The 25756-nt window shown below is 44.7% G+C and overlaps 3 protein-coding genes across 3 annotated transcripts in view; 1 reads left to right on the top strand and 2 right to left on the bottom strand.

The window, feature by feature from the left end:
* Positions 1-7660, top strand: part of MAP2K1 (mitogen-activated protein kinase kinase 1) — a 52298-nt gene extending 44638 nt beyond the window's left edge. Inside the window, exons 9-11 of the mRNA XM_081965227.1 lie at positions 2043-2104; positions 3780-3825; positions 6385-7660. Of these exons, the coding sequence (XP_081821353.1) occupies positions 2043-2104; positions 3780-3825; positions 6385-6498 (222 nt within the window). The 3' untranslated portion in view covers positions 6499-7660. The remainder of the gene's footprint in view (positions 1-2042; positions 2105-3779; positions 3826-6384) is intronic.
* A 1795-nt stretch (positions 7661-9455) lies between these two features.
* On the bottom strand, positions 9456-18333 carry SNAPC5 (small nuclear RNA activating complex polypeptide 5). The gene is made up of 3 exons (XM_081965235.1): positions 18194-18333; positions 12775-12864; positions 9456-10108 (listed from the first exon to the last, which is right to left on the bottom strand). Exons 1-3 carry the CDS (start codon positions 18281-18283, stop codon positions 10007-10009), a joined length of 282 nt encoding a protein of 93 aa, XP_081821361.1. The 5' UTR covers positions 18284-18333; the 3' UTR covers positions 9456-10006.
* Positions 18334-19740: 1407 nt separating this feature from the next.
* RPL4 (ribosomal protein L4) lies at positions 19741-25675 on the bottom strand. The gene is made up of 10 exons (XM_081964528.1): positions 25529-25675; positions 24088-24259; positions 23406-23512; positions 22913-23051; positions 22187-22311; positions 21714-21843; positions 21298-21454; positions 20308-20391; positions 19987-20107; positions 19741-19897 (listed from the first exon to the last, which is right to left on the bottom strand). The coding sequence occupies exons 1-10, from the start codon at positions 25529-25531 to the stop codon at positions 19814-19816; spliced, it is 1122 nt and encodes a 373-aa protein (XP_081820654.1). The 5' UTR covers positions 25532-25675; the 3' UTR covers positions 19741-19813.
* Between the last annotated feature and the right edge of the window lie 81 nt (positions 25676-25756).

The raw sequence follows: 25756 nt of genomic DNA, 5'->3' as shown, positions 1-25756 counted from the left end.
AGGAGGTTGGGGAGGAACATGGGCCAGTCCTGGAGTCTGGGGAAGATTCAGATGAGGGCTTTGTGTCAGAGGCAGAGAGGGGGCCAGAGCCGTATGCCAATTATCAGCTGCCTCCGGAGTCTGACATCAGTGAGGCAGAAGAACAGCAGGAGCCTGTTCCCAGTGTGTGCATGCACAGTTGCCAAAAGGCAAGAACAATTAAGAAAACAGGGTTTACTCGGGAGTAAAGCTTGGAGATGATTGGCCCCTCCCATAAGACATAAAAGAGGAGCGAACAGGACATGAGCTTTTGCAGGAAGCAATTAGTTTATCTGGTCAGTTCAAGCTTTGAAAAATTCTGTTTGATTCTGTGCTAAGTTTAGCCTTGCTCTGCATTTGGCAGTTAGGTCTCTGGCCTCATTCCCAGGGAGATAAGGTGGGTGTTTGTCAACATTCCCCTGAAAGACTGCGGCAACTCAAGCAGACATCTGTCGGAATCTTCACAGACTATTTATGAAGCCTTGCGGACTGTGAATGACCATAATTTACAGCCGTATAAATAAAAAAGGGTTTTTGGGACTAAGATTGTGATTTATGCTTGCTCAGAAGCCTAGGTTAGAACATAATCCATGATGGTTTGTTGGCCCCTCTCCGCTGAGTAGAGACAGATTTAACTCTTTCCCCTCTTGGTGTTCCACATGCGAATCTCTTGCATCTTTCCTCAAGGACCTGCTTCAGGTTGACTTCATTTAGTTCCCACATTTCTGCTAATTTTTAGTAGTATTTCCAACAGGACTAACAGCTTCTGTGACAGCTTTGTTCCCCAGGCATCCATCTGGTAAACTCACAAGATTGGTTTTTCTCGCCATAAACATGTAGGCTGTGTTGTCTCTCTGTGTGTCATATATGTGGGTATATGCATAATTTCGTATTTCTTTCTTTGTCTTGTCATATTTATGTAGTGTAAAATTGGAGGTAGTGACCCTTTTAAGAGCTGTATGTAACGAAATTTCATTTCTAATGTATGCCAATTAGTGTACGTTCAAAGTGACAATAAAGTTATTCTATTCTATTCCTAATTTTCTTCTCATTCCTCTTCTAATTTTCTATTCATTCTTATCCTATTCCTAATTTTCTTCTTCTATTCTACTCTAAACTACCCTACCCTACCTTACACACTACACTACACTGCACTACTCTACTCTACCCTACCCTACTCTAAACTATTCCGCCCTACCCTTGCCTAACCCTACTCTACCTACCGTACCCTACAGCATTTGGAAAACTGCTGAGAGTCTTTGGAAATGGAGCAGCATTTACATAATCAACAATCATGAAAGATTGACGTAATTGTGACTCCTGCAATTGCAGGTAGAGAAGATAGATGATAGATAGATAGATAGATAGATAGATAGATAGATAGATAGATAGATAGATAGATAGATAGATAGATAGATAGATAGATGATAGATAGATGATAGATAGATGATAGATAGATGATAGATAGATAGATGATAGATAGATGATAGATAGATGATAGAGATAGATAGATAGATAGATAGATAGATAGATAGATAGATAGATAGATAGATAGATAGATGATAGATTAGATAGATAGATAGATAAGATAGATAGATTAGATAGATAGATAGATAGATAGATAGATAGATAGATAGATAGATGATTGATAGATAGATAGATGATAGATAGATAGACAGACAGACAGAAAGAAAGAAAGAAATAGACAGACAGACAGACAGACCGTTTGGCCTAGTGGTTAAGGTGCTGGCCTTGATACCAGGAGATGGAGAGTTCTAGTCCCACTTTAGGCATGAAAGCTGGCTGGGTGACTTTGGGCCAGTCCCTCTTACTCAGCCCCAACCTACCTCACAGGATTGTTGTCATTGTGGAGAAAATTGGAGAAGGAAGGAATATTAGGTACATTCGCCGTCTTGAGTTACTTATAGAGTAAGAAAGGCGATATTAAAAACGCGATGAACAAATGCTCTGAGTTGCAAGATCTTTTCTTCCCTTTTCACCTTTGTGCCCTCGGTTGCTTTCAGCCCCCTCCAAAGCTGCCAACCAGAGTCTTCAGTCCAGAATTCCAAGACTTTGTGAACAAATGGTGAGTTTGGACTCCAAGCTGTTTCCCTTTGGGGGCGGGGGGGTGTCAATGAAAATGCAGTGGGGGGGGGGAGAGTAGTCTCTCTGAAAAGACATTTTGGTAAAATGAGGCCCGTTTGTGCCCTTCTGGACCACACCTGCTCACAATTTAACATCATGATGTGATTTTTAAGATTGGGGGGTGGTGGTGGTGTCATTTGATGGCCACACATAGTTTTTGAGCCATGTGCTGGGATGCACACTCCAGCAATGTGGATAAAGCCAGGGCAAAATCCAAAACCGATGCTATTTCATTCACATAAAACGTGGGAATTATTGACCATGGCTTAAGCTAAGATTGCACCCCTGTGGTCCATTGCAACCATAGCTCAGGTCCCGTTATATTGCACTGGATATAATAATATCCTTCTATATATATATAAAAAGGCAAATACCACTCACTCATCACAAAATCTCCAGAACCGTAAAGCCTACAAATTTGAAATTTGGCACGTATGATCCTCTTGGCTTCTAGATGCTCGCTAAGAAAGCGTTTTTCAAAATGACCATCCGATCATCAGTATTTCTTACACAGTAATTAACATGCTCTGATGCTAAGACGTTCTACTCTCCCTCCCCACTTGAAAAGAACTCTGTTCCAACTGCTGGTTGCCTCACATTCTGTTACCTCAGTTCAAACTGGCAGATGTTCCACTCCTTCACTCAGGAGCGGTCTGGGGTTCCGTACAGTACTTAACGTTGGTACCTCACCAAAATGTCTACGCCATCCTCCTATGGAACTGTTTCCAGACTCAAGATGGCAGGAGCGATATTCCCTTACGTGTTTCAATCACCAACCACTGAGTCAACTGAGTCAATTGTGAACCAAATTTCTCCTGCAGAGTCTGATCACATAGTTTCATCGCAAAGCACGGGTATCCAGCTAGCATATACTGTATATCAGTGGCGTAGCGTGGGTTGTCAGCACCCGGGGCAAGGCAAGTAATTTGCGCCCGCTAACCCGTGGATTTTAGCACTCGAGTCTCTTCCACTAGATTAGTTAAATAAACCCTTACCCCCTAAGCACATGTATTGGCTGTGCGAATCCGATCCGAGCCGCCGGGTCGCCGCCCACTGCTGGCACCCCCCCCTCCACAGTGGGCGGCAACCCGGCGGCTCGGATCGGATTCGCACAGCCAGCACTGCAGTGAGAGAGAGAGTGAGCCAGGCAGGGGCAGAGAGCTGCGAGTGAGAGCGCGCCCCCCCCAGATGTTGCGCCCGGTGCGGCCGGCACCCCCTGTACCCCCCACGCTACGCCACTGCTGTATATATAATCATCATCAAAATCTTCTCTTTTAGGTACATCAGATCCATATGATAGTTTCTTTGAATTATTTTGCTACACCGTCTGTAAAATTAGGCAGATTTTGGCTATCCATCAATGAACTCATCCCTAATTATAATACACTATTATATCTCCTTCTGCTGTTTGTTTTATTTTAATGTTTTAATTTTATTCTGGTCTGTGACCGTAATGAAAGCTGAACCATGCATTTAAGCTTCGTATTTTGGCCTGTCATTCCTTCAGCCTTTGCATGGAATCCAGAACTACAGACCTCCAATTTAACTATACCATAATTGTGTGTGTGTTGGGCTCCCATACATCAGCTGCAGTGTATAACTTTTATTTTTGACAGCTTGATCAAGAATCCGGCTGAGAGAGCAGATCTAAAACAGCTTATGGTGAGTGAATTCTTTCTTCCTGTTTTTTTGAAAGCTGCACATGGCAGGATTCCTCCCTTTAGAATCTACTGGTTTCTTTAACATGCTAAAGTGGTTTCATTAAAAACTTAGAAAGTCAACATGCACGAATTCAAATGAGGTTACTTTTAATCCTGATTTGGTTGGGGTGAACTTGGGGCGTTGTATAAATGCTCTCCATTTATCTAAGCCTAATTGTGAAACCCCTGGTAATGGCTTATCTGGTAAACTGTGTTGCCCCACACATTCACACAAACACACATAAGTGTAATTTAGAGAGTTCATTATTGTTCCCCAGCAATTCCCTCCCACCCAGCCTCAGCACTGTCCCAAATAAATCCAGCCACAAGCAGGCCAAGATCAGTCCACAAGACAATGGCCAATAGTCCATAAAACGATGGAAAGTTGCTCCAATAAATATGTTTACCAAACAAACTTATATCCACCTGGCCAAACTGAAATACACCTACGAGAGCTCACTTGGCAAGAGAAGTTCAGAGTCTCCAAGGCACAAAGTCAAGCAGGAAGCACAAAGAACAAACACACATAGCCATAAACCAAACACATTGTTCCCCTCTGCAATAAATAGCTTTCCAGTGCAGCCCATCAAGACGGGCAGGGCCGTCTCCAGAGTAATCTGGTAGATCTCCATTGCTCTTGTCTTTTCTCTGCCCTGCGTGCTCTCGGATCCAGCACAGAAGGCAGCTCCTCTTCTTCCTCTTCACTGACCATCCACCCCTGCAAGCTGCCCATAGCCGAGTAAATCTCTTTCGGCTGGCTGTTCAGAGTCTTTAATTAACCCCGTTCCTGATGTGCCAGGAACTCGGAGGAAGAATCTGAGGAGTCGTCCAAGGGAGACGTCACCAGGCTAAGTAAATTGTGTGGAACTCAGCCTTGGAGAAGTTCCAGATGGTTCCCTTGGGTAGCTGTGATAGGCAAGAGCCCTGGGGTATCTACTTGTGAATGGCGAAGACCTTTCATTACAGGACAACCACAGTGTTCCTCAACCATGGCAGATCTAAGATGTGAGGACTTCAACTCCTAGGCTGGCTGGGGAATTCTGGGAGTTGAAGTCCACTCATCTAAAACAGTTTCTAACGTTGAGAGAAACAGTTGTAGAAGAACATAATATAGCTCAACCATGCAGCATCCATTTAGGGAAAAGAATAAAACTCGGGAAAAGAGAAAGAAGAAGGAAGAGAAAAGCATGCCCACCCTGTTCTGTTGAGTATAAGAGCGGGCTCGGCTTTCTGTTATTATACCCTTGAACAATAAAGTAGCATTTATGGAATCTTTGCTTTATCCGCTTGGTAACCCCAATACTTCCTTGACCACGTTTACAGACAGTTCTCGGCTTACGACCACAATTGAGCCCTACGTTTCTGTTGCTAAGCGAGATAGTCACTAAGTGAGCTTTGCCCCATTTTACAACCTTTCACCTGTGCAGTTGTTAAATTAGTAACACGGTTGTTAAATGAACCTGGATTCCCCACGGACTTAGCTTGTCAGGTCACAAAAGGGAGTCAAAAGCTCACAAAAGGGGACCTGACCTGAGACACTGCAACCGTCATAAATGCGAGTCGGTTGTCAAGGGTCCGAATGTAAATCACATGACCATGGGGATACTGCAAAGGCGGTGTGAAAAAATGGTCGTAACTTTTTTGTGCCGTTGTAACTTCTATCGGTCACTAAATGAACTGTTGTAAGTTGAGAACTACCTAAACAACCGTCTTGTGTTTCTGCAACTTGGAGCTCTGGTGACGCAGTGGTTGGAATGCAGTATTGCGGGTTAACTCTGCCCACTGCCAGGAGTTCGATCCTGACTGGCTCAAGGTTGACTCAGCCTTCCATCCTTCTGAGATTGGTAAAACCCAGATTTTTGGCTAACTTTGCAAACCACTCACAGAGGGCTATAAAGCACCATGAAGCGATATATAAGTCTACGTGTGAGCGCTACTCTATTCTTATTCTAGTCTAGTCCAGTCCATATTCTATCCATATCCTATCTCATCCTATTCTATTCTATTCCATTCTTTCTACTGTACTGTCATGGTGGCACAGTGGTTAGAATGCAGTATTGCAGGCTAACTCTGCTGACTGCCAGCAGTTCAATCCTGACCAACTCAAGGTGTATCGCTAAATGTCTATGAAGATTCTCAGGTCCTGGCTATCCCAAGGGTGCTTTTTGAAGAGGCAAGTGGACTTTCTGGCTTTTCTTTGAAGGCGTTTCACTTCTCATCCAAGAAGCTTCTTCAGCTCTGACTGAATGGTGGGGCTAGATATCTATCTTCAGTCAGAGCAGAAGAAGCTTCTCGGACAAGAAGCGAAACGTCTTCAAAGAAAAACCAGAAAGTCCACTTGTCTTTTCAAAGAGCACCTTTGGGACGACCAACTCAAGGTTGACTCGTCCTTCCGTCCTTCCGAGGTGGGTAAAATGAGGACCCTGAGTGTTCAGGGCAAAGAGGCTGACTCTGTGAACTGCTTAGAGAAGGGCTATGCACAAGGCTAAGTGCTGTTGCTATTGTCTCTTCCCCTCGCCAGGTCCACATTTTCATTAAAAGATCGGAAGCGGAAGAGGTGGACTTCGCGGGCTGGCTGTGCTCCACCATCGGCCTCAACCAGCCCAGCACTCCAACCCACGTCGGCGGACTCTGAGTCGCTTGCTGGCCACGGTACAAAGACTCCACCGGCTGCTGCTGCTGCTATGCAACTTCCATTCCACGGGGGAGGCCGATTTGGAACTGCTCACTCCAGAGCCATCGATACGCACCGGGGTTGGGGAGCATGGAATATGGCGTATTGGTTTCCCCAGCCACTTCCTGCTGTTCAGAGCCATGCAGTTCTGGTTACCCCCTCCCCTTCCCCCCTTCCTTTTCCTGTCTACTCCAAAGTATCCTGCTGTTCCCCCACCGCCGCCGTCCCGCTTCCGTGCTGCGCCTTCTCAGCTTTGTCGTGCCAAATTCTTTTCCAGGTCGAATCCCTTTTCGAGGCTTCGCGCAAACAGCTGTTGTGTTTGATTCTTAATGACCAAATGTGACCCTTCCGAGTCGCCAATCTGCAAAAGTTGAAGTGAATGATGGGGAACCTTGCTGGGCCTCGTTGCTGTCCAAAGCCCTTTGCAGACTTTGTCCCGTGAGCCTTGTGTATATCCTGGTGGTTCCCTTTTTTTCCTCCGGCTTTTGCTTAGCCAGTCCTGGTCAGAATGGTTAGCGGGAGGGAGGGAGGTGGGGACTGCCTTTGGACGAGACGGTCCCCCCAAAATGGATTTGATGCCACTAAGCTGAGGTGGAAGTTATGAAGAACCCTGGGTCCTGAACTGGTGGGAAACCATTAGTGGGCTTCAGCCTGAGTAAGGGTTTTGTTTTGGCCTCCCCTCCTGGGTCAGTATGAACACAACTGTTGATGCATTTATTTATTTGCCTTGTTGGGTATTTTGGGCTGGCTTGGGGCGGTGTTTTTCAGCCTTCACCATTTGGAAGATGGGTGGGGAATTCTGAGAGTTGAAATCCACCCATCTTCAAGTGGCCAAAGTTGAGATAGACACTGTCTTAGTGGCATTCATCTCCTCCATCTATTAATTTGGTGTCTGTCTGTTGAGCATGGGCCATAGGAAACTTGTCTGGCAGAATCAGTGCATTTCTCTCTCTCTCTCTCTCTCTCTCTTTTATCTTTTAAAGGCATCAAGATTATTTCCCTTCCAGGTTATTAGATATCATGAACTCTGTACATCCGTTGTGTTGGAAACTTCTTTTAATCATTTTACTCCTCAGATGTTGAGCAACTGCATCTTACATTGAATAAATGTCACACAAAATCACTTTGGAGAGTTGTGGGGTTTTTCAACACGGCTCCTGGCTTTAAGGTGGACCTGGTGGCATTGTGGGGTGGGGGTGTGGGAGAGGAAGTAACTTCTGGATTTAGCTCTGCCGCAGGTCTCCCAGGCATGAGCTTGAACAAAGGATCTGCAAACACTGCGTAACCCATCTGCAAATACCCCATAACCCATCTTCCAGACATCTTCCTTCTCCAGGTGGAGGTGTCAACTCCTAAAGTTGTCATGGTGAGGGAAGGGGGAGGAGGAGCACATACTTTCGGCTAGAATCAGATCTCAGATTACTGCAGCAGGCTTGGGAGAGGTGCACCTCATTGGGGAATGTGATTTATGACACAGACGGGGGGGGAGGAAGGAACAGGGGTAAAGTTCAGCTATAACTCAAACAAAGCTCCGATCTGACTGCAAAAAGGCCTTGCCTAATGGCGCTCCTAATAAATGACTGGTTTTGTATTGAAACTTGGCTCGATACTCATGAATCAATTAGGGCATTTTTAGGAAACATGAGGATTGTGAACAATGCAGCATGGGGTATGAAGATGCTATAGCACCCGATGGATGATGATCATAAAGCATAGCTGTTGCCCCACTGCCCCCTGCATTCCAGCCCCCAATTGGATTGTCATACCCACAGATAGTCCTCAACTGATAACCGTTTGTTTAGTGACTGTTGGAAGTTACAATGACACTGAAAAAAGTGACTTGACGCCACTTTTCACACTTATGACGGTTGCAGCATCCCCGTGGTCACATGATCAAAATTCAGGCGTTTGGCAACTGACTCATGTTTATGACCGTGTTCTGGGGTCACGTGATGACTTTTTGCGACCTTCTGCCACACAAAGTCAACGGGGAAGCCAGATTGACGCGTGTTACTAATTTAATACATGCAATGATTCACTTAACAACAGCGGCAAGAATAGGCGTAAAATAGGGCAACTCTCAATTCACAAAGGTTTCACTTAGCAACACAAATGTTGGGTTCAATTGTGGTCGTAACTTGAGGATTACCTGTACTGGGTTTTGGCCAAAAGTGATGTAAAACGCAGTTGCATGACCGTGGGACACCGCAAACTGCCATAAAGGCAGGTCAGTTACGGAACGGCCGACATGCGGGACAACAGGGGAGTGGCTGGCATTCCAAACTTTGTAACCAGGTTGTCAGCGATCTGTTAAAATTTCCTATGGTCCCTAAGCAACCAGTTGTACCAAGGCACCTATAGGAAACCTTAGAAGCAGCTGTTCACTTTCAACAACGTGGAGTATGGAAGACTGGAAGACACACACAAGGGAAGGACGCACAGAAAATTAAGGATGGTGGTGACTAACATATACTCTCTTTTGTGCAGGGGTAGGTCACGATTGCAACTTTACAACTTGCGGACTTCAACTGGCAGAATTCCTGCGCCAGCATAGCTGGCGCAGGAATTCTGCCAGTTGAAGTCCGCAAGTTGTAAAGTTGACACAGTTGTCCGCGCTTGCACTTCTGTGGCCGCCTTTAAGTTTGCAACTTGCCCCATTCCATTCCAGGTGTGCTGCAGCTGGTTTGCTTCTCCCTGAATCCCCGTGCCAATATATGGGATGCCACCTGCCAAATAGCTGCCAATTCACTGCCGTATTTTAGAGTCAACCCGGGGAGAAAAATACGTACGCTTCCGGGCCAAAAAGCACTCTCCTATTTTGGGGTGATTTGTAATCCCCAAAGACAGAAACGTATCCCCAGCGATGCAAAGCAAACAGAGTCATTTTGACATCTGTCGGAAGGATGGACATTGCCGTCTGCCCGCTAGGAACGTTATTTTTTAATATTACCCATAGTAAACAAAACATTTTTTAAAATTCCACACAAAGTTTCATAAAACGGGACCAAACCAAGCAGAATAAAGGAGTTGTATACAGCCGTACGGGGGCAGGGTGTGGGGGACGGACCCTCCCCCTATATTATTCAGGACTCTTGTGCAATTTATCCATAGGTGGTTCAGGAAACAACTGGCGCAGAACTGGTCCCAGCTCTTTTCTTTTTTTAACAACCGGGGAGGAGATCTTTCACAGACAGATTATTGCTTCAAAAGCTTCGTTTCCTGAACTGCTACTTGTTTTGAAACATTAGGTCTGCTCTAGAAAATGACTCGTGCTACATCGTTAGGCTTCAATGCTCCCTCTTTTCCAAGCCCGCCCCGTGATTTATCCGCGCCTTCGGAAGTTTGTGAGATGCTCAGCGGCATTTCTTGTTGGAGTTTAGTCTCTGTAGCACCACACAAAGTTTCCTCAAAGCCAAGGAGGCTTCGTAAGTCTGTCCTGGGACACTGGCCTGACAGCAACACTGGCGCCCTAGGAATCTGATTCTTCTTCCTCCTCCTCCTCCTCTTCCTCCTCATCACCATGCACTTGTAACTGCAGCTTAGTCTGATTAATGGCCATTTCATTGTCCATCTGTTCAAAGAAAGAAGAAACAGGTCACTTCCAGTCGAGAAATAGAAGTCAGTGGTGGAGAAACATCCTGAATGCCATTCGAAGCAGGTGAGGAAATGTTGTGCTTGGTGGGAACATAGAGACACCGTATTTTTCAGATTATAAGACGCACTGGAGTATAAGGCGCACCATGATTTTGAAGAGGTAAATTTTTTTAAAAAGTTTTTGCACTCTGCAGGGATCCCAAACCCTCTGCACGCCTCGTTTTTTTGCACACACAAAAAGGTGGAGGGGGTATGCAGAGCTTTGGGAGGCTTGTAGAGTGCTCCTAAGGGCTGGGGAGACACAAATGAACAAAAATGGCCCATTTTTCACTCGTGTTTGCCCTCCCCGGCCCCCAGGAGCACTTTGCAAGCCTCCCAAACCCTCTGCACGTCCATTTTTGCAAAGGAGGCGGGTTTTGGAAGGCCTAAAATGCTGTATTCAGTGTATAAGACACACCCAGATTTTCACCCTCTTTTTGGGGGGGGAAGGTGCGTCTTATACTCTGAAAAATACTGTAGTCCTTGACATGGGACCATAATGGAGCCTAACCATTAAGGTTGTATGCCGTCATGGTTGTAAAAGACGTTGGTTGTGTGACCTGATTTTACGCCCTCTTTCACAGTTACCGTTAAACGTGATTGTAAAATGAGCGTTAAGATCTTTAAATGAATCCAGTGTTTGCTATGGCACAATTTTGTCGAAAATGGGAAAAAACTGCTGGTTTTCAGCAAAACCATCGTAAAACGGTCAAACAACACCCCCCTCCCCCATATATATGTTAGAAATTACATGTATTAGCACACCAGGATGTTATCTTATAAAAATGCTTGTCCCCAAAGAAAATGTAAAAAGCGTGAAACGGGTCAAATATTTTAGAATTTAGAAGAACAGAGTTGGAAGGGGCCATGGAGGTCTTCTAGTCCAACCCCCTGCTTAGGCAGGAAACCCTATACCGTTTCAGACAAATAGCTATCCAACATCTTCTTAAAGACTTCCAGTGTTGGGGCATTCACAACTTCTGGAGGCAATTTCTGTTCCACTGATTGATTGTTCTAACCGTCAGGAAATTTCTCCTCAGTTCTAAGTTGCTTCTCTCATTGATTAGTTTCCACCCATTGCTTCTTGTTCTACCCTCAGGTGCTTTGGAGAATAGTTTGACTCCCTCTTCTTTGTGGCAACCCCTGAGATATTGGAAGACTGCTATCACGTCTCCCCTGGTCCTTCTTTTCATTCAAATAGACATCCCCAGTTCCTGCAACTGTTCTTCATATGTTTTGGCCTCCAGTCCCCTAATCATCTTAGTTGCTCTTCCTGAACCCCAGTGAATCACGTTATGCACCCCGATTTAAAGATTCCCTGGGCCAGAAGATGTAAGAATCTGCCAGGGAAAAGTTTCTAAAGTCCTCCTTCTCTTGCCTACATAAGTGGCTGATGTGTTTTCCTCCCCACTCAATAGTGACAGAGTGTCTATAAATCACTCCCGTCATGCCTGCATCCAGCCTATGAGTGTCTGTAGAGATTCTCCGTCATGATTGTCCCAAAGGTGCTTTTTTTCTAAAGGCAACTGGACTTCCTTTCTCTTTCCTTGAAGACATTTCGCTTCTCATCCAAGAAGCTTCTTCAGTTCTGACGGAATGGTGGAGAATGGAAGGACTCATATTCTGGTCGTTAGCACTCATACAAAAGTTTGACCCCAAAGAGGCCACCTGCATTAAGACTGAACAGTCCTCCCTCAACAGAGGGGGAAGGATATTCTTCAATCTACAACACAGTCCTGTCAGCAGTTCCAAGAAGATTGCACACCAGTGGTGAAATTCAAGTTTTTTTACTACCGGTTCTGTGGGCGTGGCTTGTGGAAGAAGACTGCAAAATCCCCATTCCCTCCCCACTCTAGGGGAAGGAGACTGCAAAATCCCCATTGCCATCCCACTCTGGGGAAAGGAGACTGCAAAATCCCCATTCCCTCCCCACTCTAGGGAAAGGAGACTGCAAAATCCCCATTCCCTCCCCACTCTAGGGAAAGGAGACTGCAAAATCCCCATTCCCTCCCCACTCTAGGGAAAGGAGACTGCAAAATCCCCATTCCCTCCCCACTCTAGGGAAAGGAGACTGCAAAATCACCATTCCCTCCCCACTCTGGGGCCAGCCAGAGGTGGTATTTGCCAGTTCTCTGAACTACTTAAAATTTCCGCTACTGGTTCTCCAGAACCTGCTGAATTTCACCCCTGTTGCACCCCCATTTGCACATTTCAGGTGACCCTGAGGACACAGATAAACCTCCAAGTGGCCTCAAGCACTCTCAGGAAGAAAATCAAGTTGGATCAGAAGTGAAATACCTTCAAGGAAAGACAAAGTCCAACTGTCTTTAGAAAAAAGCATCTTTGGGACATCTTCCACGATTGTTTTAAAAAGAAAATGCGTTTCTTTGCTTGGAAATATGGTTCACTTGCTTGCACAGAAACAGCAGAGAAAATCTCTGCTCAGTTGGCATTCTGGTAAATGAGATTCCAGTTGCAACCAGTAACTGTAAGTGATTAGCCCCAGAACTGCAAAGGATCCTTTTCTCTCTTGTGGTGAAGGGGACTCAGTCTTGGTGGCCTCTAAACAGGAGGAACTACATCAGCGGAGTAAAAGAGCCTTACATTTACGTGCTCCTCCGTGACATCAGCCGAGGGAGTGAATACCGTCTCTTCCCGGGCGTTGATCATGGACCGAAGAGCCAATTCTTCCACCTGGAAACAGAAAATAATGGTCAGCCTTGATCATCTTAGTTGCTCTTCTCTGAACTTTTTCCAAAGTCGGCACATCCCTTTTGCAGTATAGTGACCAAAATTATGGTGACCAAAACGTGTGGGCTCCCCTCTAATTTTACCCCAGCAACAATCCTGTGAGATGAGATGAATACGACCAAGTGAATCCTGCAATTGAGACAATAGTTGGAAATGACAAAAAAGCCCTTGATATTTTGTGATAGAAACTCTCTGTTTTGAGGGAATATCAAGCCTTAAGGAGACCCCAGAATGAAGGGGAGACTTGCACTACTCTCACATGTCAAAGACTAGCCACACCAGGAAGCCTAGAAACTGGCTGGGCTTCTTTTAAGTTTTAGGTATCTAAGTATTTAGGTATCCAAACAATTGTAAGCAGATCTGCAGAAGAGGAAGTGGAGCTGAACACCAGACTTAAAGGCTAATCCCCTCCGGAAAGCACATTCCTGGGTGTCTATTTATAATGCTACCCTTTGTGCATATGGCTGGCTCTGGCTTTCTCATTCATACCAGGGTCTTAGCACCTTGCCAACAGCTGGCCGAGCATTCGCCAGCACCTGTGGCATTTAAATACACATGGCAAACACCAGGCCTGGTTCACCCCTTGTATGGCCCTGAGTGCCATGGGGAGAAATAGGGCGTTAAGTCTCAAGCCACTATCGGAGGAGAGCTGTATTCATCTATGGCAGCCAAAATTCAGAAGATATCCCTTTGCAGATGAATTCAATTTATGAAAAAGGTGTGTGTGTGTGTAAAGTGTTTTTTCTTCTTCTATCAGAGCACCTGGTCTACTCAAATATGGGAGGGAGCATGACTGCTTCCCTTTCGCTTTTCAGCCCCACTCCAGGAGTCTTCCAGGCAGTCGCATTCACGACAAACTTCGTTTATCAGCAAAAATGTAACACACACACAGTGTATGTATGTATGTATGTATGTATGTATGTGTGTTACAACCCCTGGTATGCCCAAATATGGGAGGGAGCTCACTCCTCCCTCTTTCTGTCCTTCGGCTCATCGCAGAAGACCATGCAGGCAGAAAATCATATTTTTATTTTTAATGTTGCCTTTTTATATTAGTGCTGCATTTGTGCTGTATATGGCTAGCTGATGAGAGCTAAATAGCTTGAAATGGATCCATACTAGTCTCCCTTTATTTATCAGCACAAATACAACATATATATATATATATATATGTATGTATGTATATATGTATGTATGTATGTATATGTATGTATGTATACATACATACACCTTATTTTTTGGCGTATAAGACGCACCTGTTTCCCCTCTAAAAGAGCGTGGAAATGTTGGTGCGTCTTATACACCGAATACAGCTATTTTTGGCCTCCCGAAACCCCACCCCTGCATCCCATTTTTGTGAAAAACAGTCGAAAAACAGGAGGGAGGAGAGAGAGAGAGAGAGAGAGAGAGACAGAGGGATAGACACACTAAAAGGATGATTGCAAGGTGAGAACTATCTGTAATGTTTCTGACAAGGAGGGCTTTTGAGGACCAACCGGTATCTGAGGTTGATCTAGGCTAGGTTGGGCTTCCAAAGGCAGATTAGCTCCTGCTGCATAAAAGACATTTTCATCCACCCACTGCTAGTTCTATCCAGACAGGCAGCAGTACCAGAGAAATATCCTCTGGGGAATTTATATTTTATTGGCCAAGAAATAAAGGGAGACTAGTCTAGATCTATTTCAAGCTATTTAGCTCTCATCAGCCAGCCTACCCTTCTGGGATTCCAACCCAGGCTACTTGCATATTAGGTAGATGTATTAACCTCTAAGTCATGGGCTCTCCTCACTTTGTTGGGTACACCAGGGGACAGATTAAATGTTTTCTTTCAGTGAGACCAGAGAACCGATATTCCGGTAGACCAGTGTTATCAGGGCAACCTGGTTTACCCAAATATGGGATGGAGCATGCTGCTTTTGCTTTTGTCTTTCAGTCCCAATCCAGCAGCTTTCACAGGCAGTTGCTTTCATGGCAAACTATTTTGTGTTGAATTTTTATTTACCGATCAAGAAATAAAGGGAGACTAGTATATATCTATTGGCTAGTATAGATCATATAGACTAGTATAGATCATATAGTCAAGGCTATGGTTTCCCCAGTTGCAATGGGTGGCTGTGAAGGTTGGACCATAAGGAAGGCTGAGCGCCAAAGAATGGAGGCCTTTGAACTCTGGTGCTGGAGAAGATTCCTGCGAATCCCTTGGACTGCAAGTGGTCAAACCGGTCCGTCCTAGAGGAGATCAACCCTGGCTGCTCTTTAGAAGGCCAGATCCTGAAGAGGAAACTCAAATACTTTGGCCACTTGATGAGAAGGAAGGAGTCCCTGGAGAAGAGCCTCATGCTGGGAACGATGGAGGGCAAAAGAAGAAGAGAATGAGGTGGCTGGATGGAGTCACCAAAGCAGCTGGCGTGAGCTTAAATGGACTCCAGAGGATGGTAGAGGACAGGAAGGCCTGGAGGAACGTTGTCCATGGGGTTGCCATGGGTTGGACACAACTTCGCAACTAACAACAACAAGTATAGATCTATTTCAAACTACTTAGTTCTCATCAGCTAGCCATACCCTTTCTGGAAATCGAACCTGGGCTACTTGCATATTAGAAAGATTTACTTCTAGGCCACAGGTTCTCCTTGCTTTGTCAGCTGTACCAGTAAATATACATTCAACACAAAAATAGTTTGTCGCAAAAGTGGCTCTCTACGAAAGCTCCTGGATTGAGGCTGAAAGGCGAAAGCGGAAACAGTATGCTCCATCACATAGTTGAGTACACCAGGTTGCCTTGATAGACGGGCCTCACTGAAAAAAAAACACTTACTTCTCTGGGGAAGACCCTCCAGGCTCTGGAACAGCATCTCTTCAGAGAAAAGGTCTCTCTCTCACACACACACACAGAGATCTTCCTAGATTTCCAGACAGTTCTTAAAACCTGGCTTTGGTCCCAGACCTGGATTTGATTGTACTGTTGTATTTTGGGGAGGGTTTTTTTTTTGGTGTGTGTGTTCTTTGACCTGAGTTATTGTTAGATCATTTTAGTCCGGGCAGTCCAATTGTTTTGACATTATCTGTTTTTGTGGGTTTTTTGGCTCGTTTGCCTGGAGATAAACCAAGAACTGAATATCACAAGGGATGCCTTTAAGGGAAAGCCAGCCCAAGTACTCCTGCCATCCTCAGAAGTCTTCTAAGCAACTCCACAAAATGAAGGGAGGTGGACGGGCACAAAGGATGGGCTTCTGTAGTTATGGCCCTCCATTTTTGAAATGCCTTCCTTTGGGACAATCTGCCTGGAGCCCCCAACTATGTCTTCTTGCAAGCTAGACCAAGTGTTTCCTTTTTTATCAAGGCGTTTAAAATCTTTATCATTATGGTTTGATGCATTTTCTGTTCTCATTCCTCCAGAGTTCCTCAATCCTTAAATGGGTTACAAATAATAATTCCCTGATGCCCGGAGTCATATCCTTGATATGACTATCCTTGACAGCCACATCAATTGAAATGATAAACAACAATAGCACAACACAAAACCAAACACCCACCGAACAAGGGCCCATCCCATAAACCTAAAGGCAGGTTTGGGATTGAGGGAGCAGCTTAGATGGCTGCTTTGGCTATTTTAGGCTTTCATCTCTTAGGACCCCTCCCCACTTTACAAAATTATAAAATAAATGCAAAGGTTCCCCTCACACATATATGCTAGTCGTTCCTGACTCTAGGGGGCGGTGCTCATCTCCGTTTCAAAGCCGAAGAGCCAGCACTATCCGAAGATGTCTCCATGGTCATGTGGCCGGCAGGACTAAATGTCGAAGGCACACGGAGCACTGTTACTGGTTTCTATTTTTCTACTTGCATTTTTTTACATGCTTTTGAACTGCTAGGTTGGCAGAAGCTGGGATAAGGAACAGGAGCTCAATGTTACAAGGCGCTAGGGATTCGAACCGCTGAACTGCCAATTCTTCTGATCGACAAGCTCAACATTTTAGCCACTGAGCCATTGCGTCCCTTTAAAAAATTATAGAGAATCACAAATAAGATTTTGTTCACATGGCTTATATTTATCAATATTTACCATATTAAAATTTAAATTGATGCATTCACTGCCACTTGTCAAGAATGTTTCATGGGATTTTTTAAATATTGAATTATGTAGGCTGGCAAATCATTTTGATTTCATGGATCTCCCTGGGACCTTGAACCATAATTTGAGACACAATGGCCTTTACAAAGTATTGGTGCAAGGAACATAGGTTTTGTTACTTCTCAATCTGATTTCCTATAGCTTTTGGATTAAAACACCCATTATCCCCAGGCAAAGAAATGGTCCGGGGAGGGAGGAGGAGGAGGCCATTCAGTAGGATCTTTTGGGGGAAGTTGAGTTACAGCTCGGCCTGCAATCCCCTCTATTTTTGTGTGGGTGCAAAAGCCCCCACTGGTCTCTGCGCTTGCAGCCTTCCAAATTTATTGGACTACCATACCCATTATCCTGTGCCTTGGGTCTTACAGACCTAGAGACAATTGGGGGGGGGGAGAGATTTGGAGATTTTCAGTCCTCCAGATCCTGGTGGTCCCAAAGGTGTTTCCCCCCCCCCCCCGCCCCCTCAAGGGGCAACTGGACTTTCTGGTTTTTCTTTGAAGACGTTTCACTTCTCCTCCAAGAAGCTTCTTCAACTCTGACTGGATGGCAGAAGACATCAAAGCATAGCCAGCCAAACAAATAGGTTTAAAAGTAGTTTCTATCCTTGGGCTGTGAGACTCTTAAACACAACCACAATCACTTCCCGCACACGTGGAAACGTATAACTAGTTTTTCTTTCTTCTTTTCCCCTATTTTATTCTTTATACTATTTATGTTGTTTGTATTTGTTGTCATGGATTGCACCAGTGGGCTAAAACCAATTTCGTTGTATTTATTTTGTACAATGACAAGAAAGTCTATATATATATAGATAGATAGATAGATATTTTTGTGGGAAATGGAAGTCAGAGCTGAAGAAGCTCCTTGGATGAGAAGCGAAACGTCTTCAAAGAAAAAAAAAGCCAGAAAGTCCAGTTGCTTCTTGAAAAAGCACCTTTGGGACAATTGGGGGGCTGACCACTGGGAGGACGCAAACCCCCTTCCTCCCCACTCCCAGGCTATGCCTTTGGGGTGACAGCGTCCCATGCCGCCCGGGCGGGGTACGACACGCGTGTGGGCGTCCACACGTGCGCAGTTCTGGGCTGCTGCTGCCCCCCCCTCCCCCGGGACCTGACCCCGCTCCCTCCTCCCCCCTCTGCGCACCTTGAGGCGGGTGAGCTGGTCGTGCAGCGCCTCCTTGACCCGCAGCAGCGTCTCCTCCTCCTTGCGGAGCTCCTGCAGGCGGCTCAGCATCCTGCTCCCCCTCCCCGCCTCGGGGGGCGCGCGCGCACGGATGACGTCTCCGGCGACGGCCCTCTTGCCGACCGGAGGTAGAAGAGGCGAGGGACGCGGGGGAGGCCATCTTGCTCCAGGGCGAAAGAGAGGGAAGAAAAGCCACGTGCCTGGTTTGGAGGCCCCGAAGAGCTTGGGTGAAGCTCTTCATGCTTCTCTCCTCCCCACCCAAATGGGATGGGGAGGAAAGGCCAGGAATGGCGTGGGCGGAAAGGCAGCTGGTCAGGAAAGAGGCTAGCGGCAGAGGGGAGCAATGCCCCCCCACCCACCCACAGCAGCCCCTTTCCGTTCTACCCATTATTATTATGCCCAGGGCAGGGGTCCCCAAACTTGGCAACTTTAAGACTTGTGAACTTCAGCTCCCAGAATTCTCCAGCCAGCTGGCTGGAGAATTCTGGGAGCTGAAGTTCACAAGTCTTAAAGTTGCCAAGTTTCAAGAACTCTGGCTCAGGGCGTTATCCTCGAGGGACGGGTAAGAAACTCGAGGGATTTTTTTGAAGGCTTGTTAGCATCCTAGCATTTGTGAGGCAGGTTGGCAGCTTAAAAATGTTGATCAATAAATCTTTGCATATTGCCAATGTTTTGTGTCACAAATCTGCATTTTTCTCCCTGCTGCCCTGTCTGTCCCAGTACAGCTGGGGAGTGCAAAGGCTCACACTGGATATTTTTGCTTCAGATACCCTGCGATTTAAGCACTGCAGTGTCTGAAGGATTAAAACACACCATCTTCCTGTGTTGATTTAGCCAGTTTGTGGTATAAGGAATATATGTGCCAGGATTTTTAAATCTGATACAAAGAGAAAGTTCCTTTGTAAGCATTTACAATGCTTTTCCCATTTTGGAAAATCCCTAAACACAGAAACAGGAAGCATCAATCACATGGATAGATCCTGTTTTCAGTTAATCTGTTTTGCCAGCCCAGGCATCATTCTTTCATATCAGTTTTGTTATATAGCTGGGGGATCCCTATGCGGGAAGCATTAAAGGAAAGCCAAACACCCTCCAAATCTGAGGCAACATAGCACCTGTTTCCCCAAAAAGGTACCATTGTTAATTGCACATTTAATATATACAGAAATAGCATATCCTGCTTTTCTTATCAATTTCTAATCGAGGTATTTATGCAGAAATAAAAAGCAAAGTAACAAAAAAAGCAAGGAGCTAATTGTGAAGGTCCTTCCCACATTTTTTCTCCCGAGATCTTGCTCCTGAATTCCTTTTCTGTAGCTGTGATGGGAAGAAACCAGCTCGCTGATGAAACCCAGCCTTCAGCTTCTGCCATTCCTGCAACATCTGCTTAATTTCTACGCTGTTGGTTGCTCAAGTGAATATGTTCATGCAAAGAGCATCCTTTAGCTCAGTCATGCTGCTCTATTTCTAATTACCTTGCATTCTAAAAGATGAAATGACGACACCACTTTGTATATATTTTTTATTATGAGTAAATTGTGATCTTTTGGGCATTGAATCATAAAAATGCAGCAGCTCTTTTTATGCTGTACTTTCACTCTTTTCAGCACCTGCCACTTGGATCTTCGCTTTCCCTTTCGCTGCCTTCTCCTCTCTGAGTTTGTGCTATCAAAAAAGAGAAAAAGGTTCAGTCATTTCTATTCCTTTAAAACAGGGGTTCTGGAATAACATTTCAGAAAGGTCAAGCCACTCACATTTTTAGCATGGCGCAGAATAGTGTTACGCCTCATAGTTTTGGCATATGGGTTCAGTTTAACCATGATTCTCAAATTCTTCAGTGGATTCTTCTTAAGGACTCTACGACGAATCTTCTTCCTGCAGAACAGATGGGTAGACAGAATTGTGAACACAACTTTGGTGGACTACTCAGTGTGCATGAAGGGCATCTACCAAGGACCAATACTGGGGAGAAGAGGTAGCATGCAGAAAAGTAGTACAACACAACTCCATCTTCATGGGAACACAAACACACCTGTATCCTCCAGAGAACAAAAGTTTATGGTTTGGATACGTACATGGGTGGACGTAGGGCCTTCTGGATCTCCTGGCTTTTTAGGATCCTTCCAAGATCAGTATTGGTCATCTTGTGCATTGGCAGACTGCATTGAAAGACAGATTAGAACAAAGATATAACTAATGAATTATTCTTTTCAAGACGGAGTATTATGTTGAAAGGTATATATAACATGATTACTATTTCATAGTAAAAACAGGTGGAACAAGCATTTTAAAAAAAACCAGATTGAGAACTATTATAGTGCAAACCCGTCCAAACGTGATTACCCAGAGACTGGCTCTGGCACTTCAGGTATGAAGGCCTGCAGGTATATCTATGCAACACCTCTCAACTACTTTATGGAGTTGCCAATTACACCGAAGCAAGCCTCTCTCTCATTCAAAGCTCAAGTACTGCACAGCTTCTACTACATTTCTATATAATATAAATTACTAAAAGAGCCTTGGTGGCCCAGCAGTTAGAAAGCATTATTTGCAGGCTGACTCTGCCCAGCGCTAGGAAATTAATGGAAGGTTGACTCAACTTTCCATCCTTTGAATAGAAGTAAAATGGATGGAAGTAAAAAATTCAGATTGTTGTGGGCAATGAGCTCACTTTGCAAGCCGCTTAGAGAATGCTGTAAAAGCACTATGAAGCAGTATATAAATCTAAGCGCTACTGCTATTTCCCCATGACTTGTGTTGGAGAGATATCCAGGATCAACTTTTTCAATCAGCATTGATCTGAATTGGCAAGAATATGTTCATGCACTGGTAATGTAGATCTATGAGCCAAAATGTCATTTATGAAAAGCCCTCTCAATGAAGGGAAAGGATACTGCCCAGTTCCCTTCAATACGCTGACCTCAGCATCGTGAAAGGAACAGCAAAGATGAACTAGGACTGAGGTCACCCCCATTCAAAGGCCCCTTGAGTTGGGCATATCTGCGGGGTTAGGACTTTCAATGTTCCAGTTTGCAAAGCTGAAAATGAGGCTAAGGCGGACTCACTTGTAGCTACTTTTCAGGGTGGCAGGCTTGCGCCAAGTGCCGTATAAGTCGTCCAACTTGCGGAAAGCACTTTCAGTCCAGATGCAGAAACGTCCAACGTGGCCACCAGGAGCGAGTCTCAAGAGATTCAGCTTGTTCACATTCAGAAGAGTAATTCCTATTAGGGGAGAGGATGCCAGATGCCCTTTCATGTAAAAGGTACCCACAAGGAGAAAGTTATTGTCTTAAACTCAATCCATGAAGTTTAGAAAGTAAATGTGTCTCAAATGAAGTCCACCATTTGATACCTAAGTCAGAACTTCCACCAAATCATGTGTTTTCAGAAACACGGACCAATGAAGTGGAATATCATCATTCAGGCCTTTCCTCTAGCCTACAAACTTGTTTGAATCCTGGAGGGCAATTGAAGGGAGTACCTGGGATATTTCTGAATGCTTTTATGACGCCATTGTCTTCGTTATAGATGATGCAAGGTCCCCTTCTCTGGATGCGACGGCGGTTCCTCATTTTACCTTTGCCTGCCCGCATGCGCTGAGAGGCATAGACCTGGACAGAAACAGGTGTGTAAAAATCCAAATTCACCAATTTCACTATTACAGGACAGATTTGTTACCCAGCAATTCAGAATTTCACCATCGTCAACGTTTATCTGAAACACGGACCAGTGAAAAATTCATCATATGCAAAGGTAAATGATTATTATGTATGATCAGTTGTTTTTGGTACCTCTCTTCGCGGTAATCATATATATTTGTACTAAATGTTAAGCTCTTTGAACTTAGGGAATTCTAGTAATGAACTGGCCAACAGAGATTTTTCAAGCCAAAAAAACAATCAGTCTGTCCATCAGTCAGCAACACTTCTGCTTTGTAATTGATGGTCAACCCACCTTTTTGATATCATTCCAAGCTTTCAGCTTCTTAAGTAGGAGAACTGCTTCCTTGGTTTTTTTGTAGCCTTCAACTTTGTCTTCAACTACCAGAGGAAGTTCTGGAATCTCTTCAATGCGGTGACCTGACATAAGATAGCAAAAGAACCATTTAAAGTTTAGAGTTAGAAAGTGAAGTCCAAAACCTACTACCCTGACTTTTACGTTGAACTTTCAATTAATTTCTGAGTACATTTAAAGACTTAATGGAGTGATCCAGTTGTCTCCAGAACGACCTCTTCTGTGCAACTAGCCTATTCAATGCACTCATCCTGGTTGAGCATGCTTTATATCACTCACTACCCCTACCCTAATTGAAAGGGAAGCAAGCTATGTTTTTATGTGCTCACGGCCTTGTCAAATAACTTCTCCCTACAGTTTCATTTCCCACCTTCCCCCATACAACTCAATTAAGTCTCTGTGTTTTTGTAGTATTATTATTCTGGAGTTTATATCTGTGTTTGTTATAGTTACTTTTAAATTACTGTTTTGATTTTATAATTGTGGCATATCATTACTGTGTTGCAGTATCATTTTATGTTTTATGGATTTATCTATTGTGAAGTTATGGTTACAAGGACATTTATACAAGTGCAGTAATATTTGATACCTTTTTGTACATATTTTATAGGCTCCATTCAATTACCTTTATCCTGTATACCAATACCATTGCAGAAAGACACTTGCCTTTAGACATGACTAGAGCCGGCAGGGCAGAAGCTGCCAGAGCAGAGCAGATGGCATAGCGCTTCTGAGTGACGTTCACTCTGCGGTGCCAGCGTCGCCAAGTTTTGGTTGGGGCGAACATGCGACCTCCACGACACATCTATGCTTCAGGCGTCAAGGATGGAACTGTCTTTTTATTGCAGGGAGCCCCTCATCTACCTTGCTCAGAGTTAAAGGATCATCAATCACCTGTACCAGCTGATGACAGCAGGCAACTGTCACTGAATACAGAGTAAGGCGCAAATTACAACATCATTGCAAGTAATAGACCTCTCTTCTGGTAACCAAAACAAGGTATGCAATTGGTGTTGGGTTTTCTATGCTACTAGGGCTTTAAGGGAACTGCCCATCAAACATTTGATTTAAACATTTTAAGTCATAATAGTGAAGTTCAAAAGCCATCTACACTGCACAGTTGCTATGATTATCAAATAAGTTGTGTAATGAAGGATACATTGCCAAAAGCACCCTGGCCAGATCGATGAGTTCCACCCCCACGAACCCTCGGAATGCGAGCAACTGCCCTTCCAGTACCCCAGGATTCAGCACTGGTCTGGTGCCCTGGGGAAAGAAAAAATATATATTAACCACACAGATGACAGATTTTAGGTAATTTCCCCGAAGATTTAAGCACCAACATCAGATTGCCTAATAATATCAATAAAAGCAAACGTTTTTCCAACAGACCTTGGAAGCAAACATCTGCTTTATGTTTCCTAATGAATCCATGAGCTATTCTACATGTTATTGATTTCTTTTGAAAGTAGTTATCAATGATTTTGATTTTTTGCAAGTTTGTATATTATCTAAAGATGCGATTGCAGTGGTATGGAAATATGGGAAATTCAAGACTAAGAATAAAATTTCACCGTTCTATTAATATTCTGTTGCAGAATCTCATTTTCAAACCCAATAATTCTTTGCATGATTTTAAATCCTAAACTAAATCAACACACAATGATATTTGGTTTTTTTTAATGTTAACGCCTGAAGAAAGGGTGTTTCATAGTGGATTACTGCATATTTCAAATCACGTATCATTACTGCTTGCCATAATTACTATCAATTTAAATATTGAAAAGCATTAAATGCCCATCTTTCAAACTTTATAAAAACAAAACTCTTCTTCAACTTACCTGCAAGTTCACTGACGGCATAGGGCTGCCTGCTGTTCTTCCTCAAATTAGTGTGAACAAAATTCACAATGTCTGGACGAATCGGAGCCTTGAATACAGCAGGCATGGTGACATTTTTACCTGAAACCTCTCCCTTTTCGGAGTAAACCGATACTAATGGCCGAGTACAAGCCTGTAGAGGAAAAAAGAGCATTAGGCTTGCAATTCAACTCATTCTGCTGATGCTCAATAACATAGAACTATTGCTCAGTTTGGAAGAGTCGTCAGTTCAATGGCAACAGTTTATGGACAGCAGGCAACTGCCCCTGAATACCAGATAGGACGCAAATTACAACATCATAGCAATACAGGTATTTAATTCATTGGATTCTGCATGTCTATAACCACCATGCTGCAGCATAGTGCATCTTGATTTTAATGTTAAATATGAATTATACTGGCTCTCATCGTGGAAATTTAATTTACCACAACACTTGGTTAGGGGGAGAGGATATCATCTAATACTCAGCAGTTAAAACACGAAGATAATAATGGAAGAGCTGCTGCCTTTTCTGTCACAAGGATCACTCCATCCCAATCCTTCCCAAGCCATTGAACTTGTAATTTGCTTCACAAGGCCCATACGTGAATTTCAGACACTTACAATCATATCCAGGAATAACTATCTATGTACTCCATTATTTTAGACCATAGTAATACAGTTTAGATCATATCAATACTTATGTAGTCACACAAGGTTCTACAAGCCTAAACTCATCTTGCAACTACAAGAACTGAAATGAAGGCATGTGGCTAATTTTGGGGTGTAATGCTAGATAAAAATAATTCGATATAGAGATCCTTTCTGGCTCGGCATTTCGATAGGGGTGTGTGTGTGATCTAAGTCAATGCTCCTTGAGTAGCTGAAAGGCATTTGGATATATCAGATACACCCCGATCTGCTGATTTGCTTCAAGAGGCCCAAACGGGAATTTCACCTCCTTACAACCATTCCTAAGGCTATTATTTATTACTGTCAAGATTACACGAACTGCCCAGCACGGGGTTGCAGCAACATTCGTGCTTTAATGTGATCTGGAATCTATGCTTCCATTATCGCTACTGGTGTAGCCATCGCGGACTATTCTCCACGTTGCGTGTCGGCCTCCTTGGGAGGGCGACGGTCTTCCCCTCTCCCCTCGACCTAAAATCGGGTGAGGGCTGCCTACGAGGCGAGGCCCGGACCTCCGCCTTGGTTCGCTCGGCCTCCACGCGGCAGCGACTCCTCCATGACTCCAAGATGGCGCCTGCCCGGCCGGCCTCCGGCCTACCCGGCCTCCTCTCTCCCCGCGTTCCCCAGGAGGCGCCCCTTTCGCTGCCCGCTTGTCAGCCGAGACGTTCCGGCCCGAGCCCCCGCCGCCTCCCGCGGTTTCCCCACCATCCGGCCCGCTTCCCTCCTCACCATGATGGGCGCCGTCAAGACCGCTGAGGAGCCCCTCGCGCGGCGCCCGTCTCCGCCTCAGCCCCGACCGGAAAAGGAAGGTCGCCTCGCAGCTCTATGGCTTTTGCCGATTGCGCGCACGGCCCCGCCCCTTGAGAGCAAGGGAAGCGCCCCTCAGGCGGCAGCTGGCCCGCGTCTTCTTCTCTTTCCGTTCTGATGTCCTCGTCTAGCGAAGATGAAGGGGAAAAA

This window comes from Natrix helvetica, assembly GCF_964273705.1.
Source record: "Natrix helvetica genome assembly, chromosome: 12".
Classification (NCBI taxonomy): domain Eukaryota; kingdom Metazoa; phylum Chordata; class Lepidosauria; order Squamata; family Natricidae; genus Natrix; species Natrix helvetica.
Note: the sequence above shows the minus strand (reverse complement) of the source record. Positions and strands in the feature narration are given on the sequence as shown.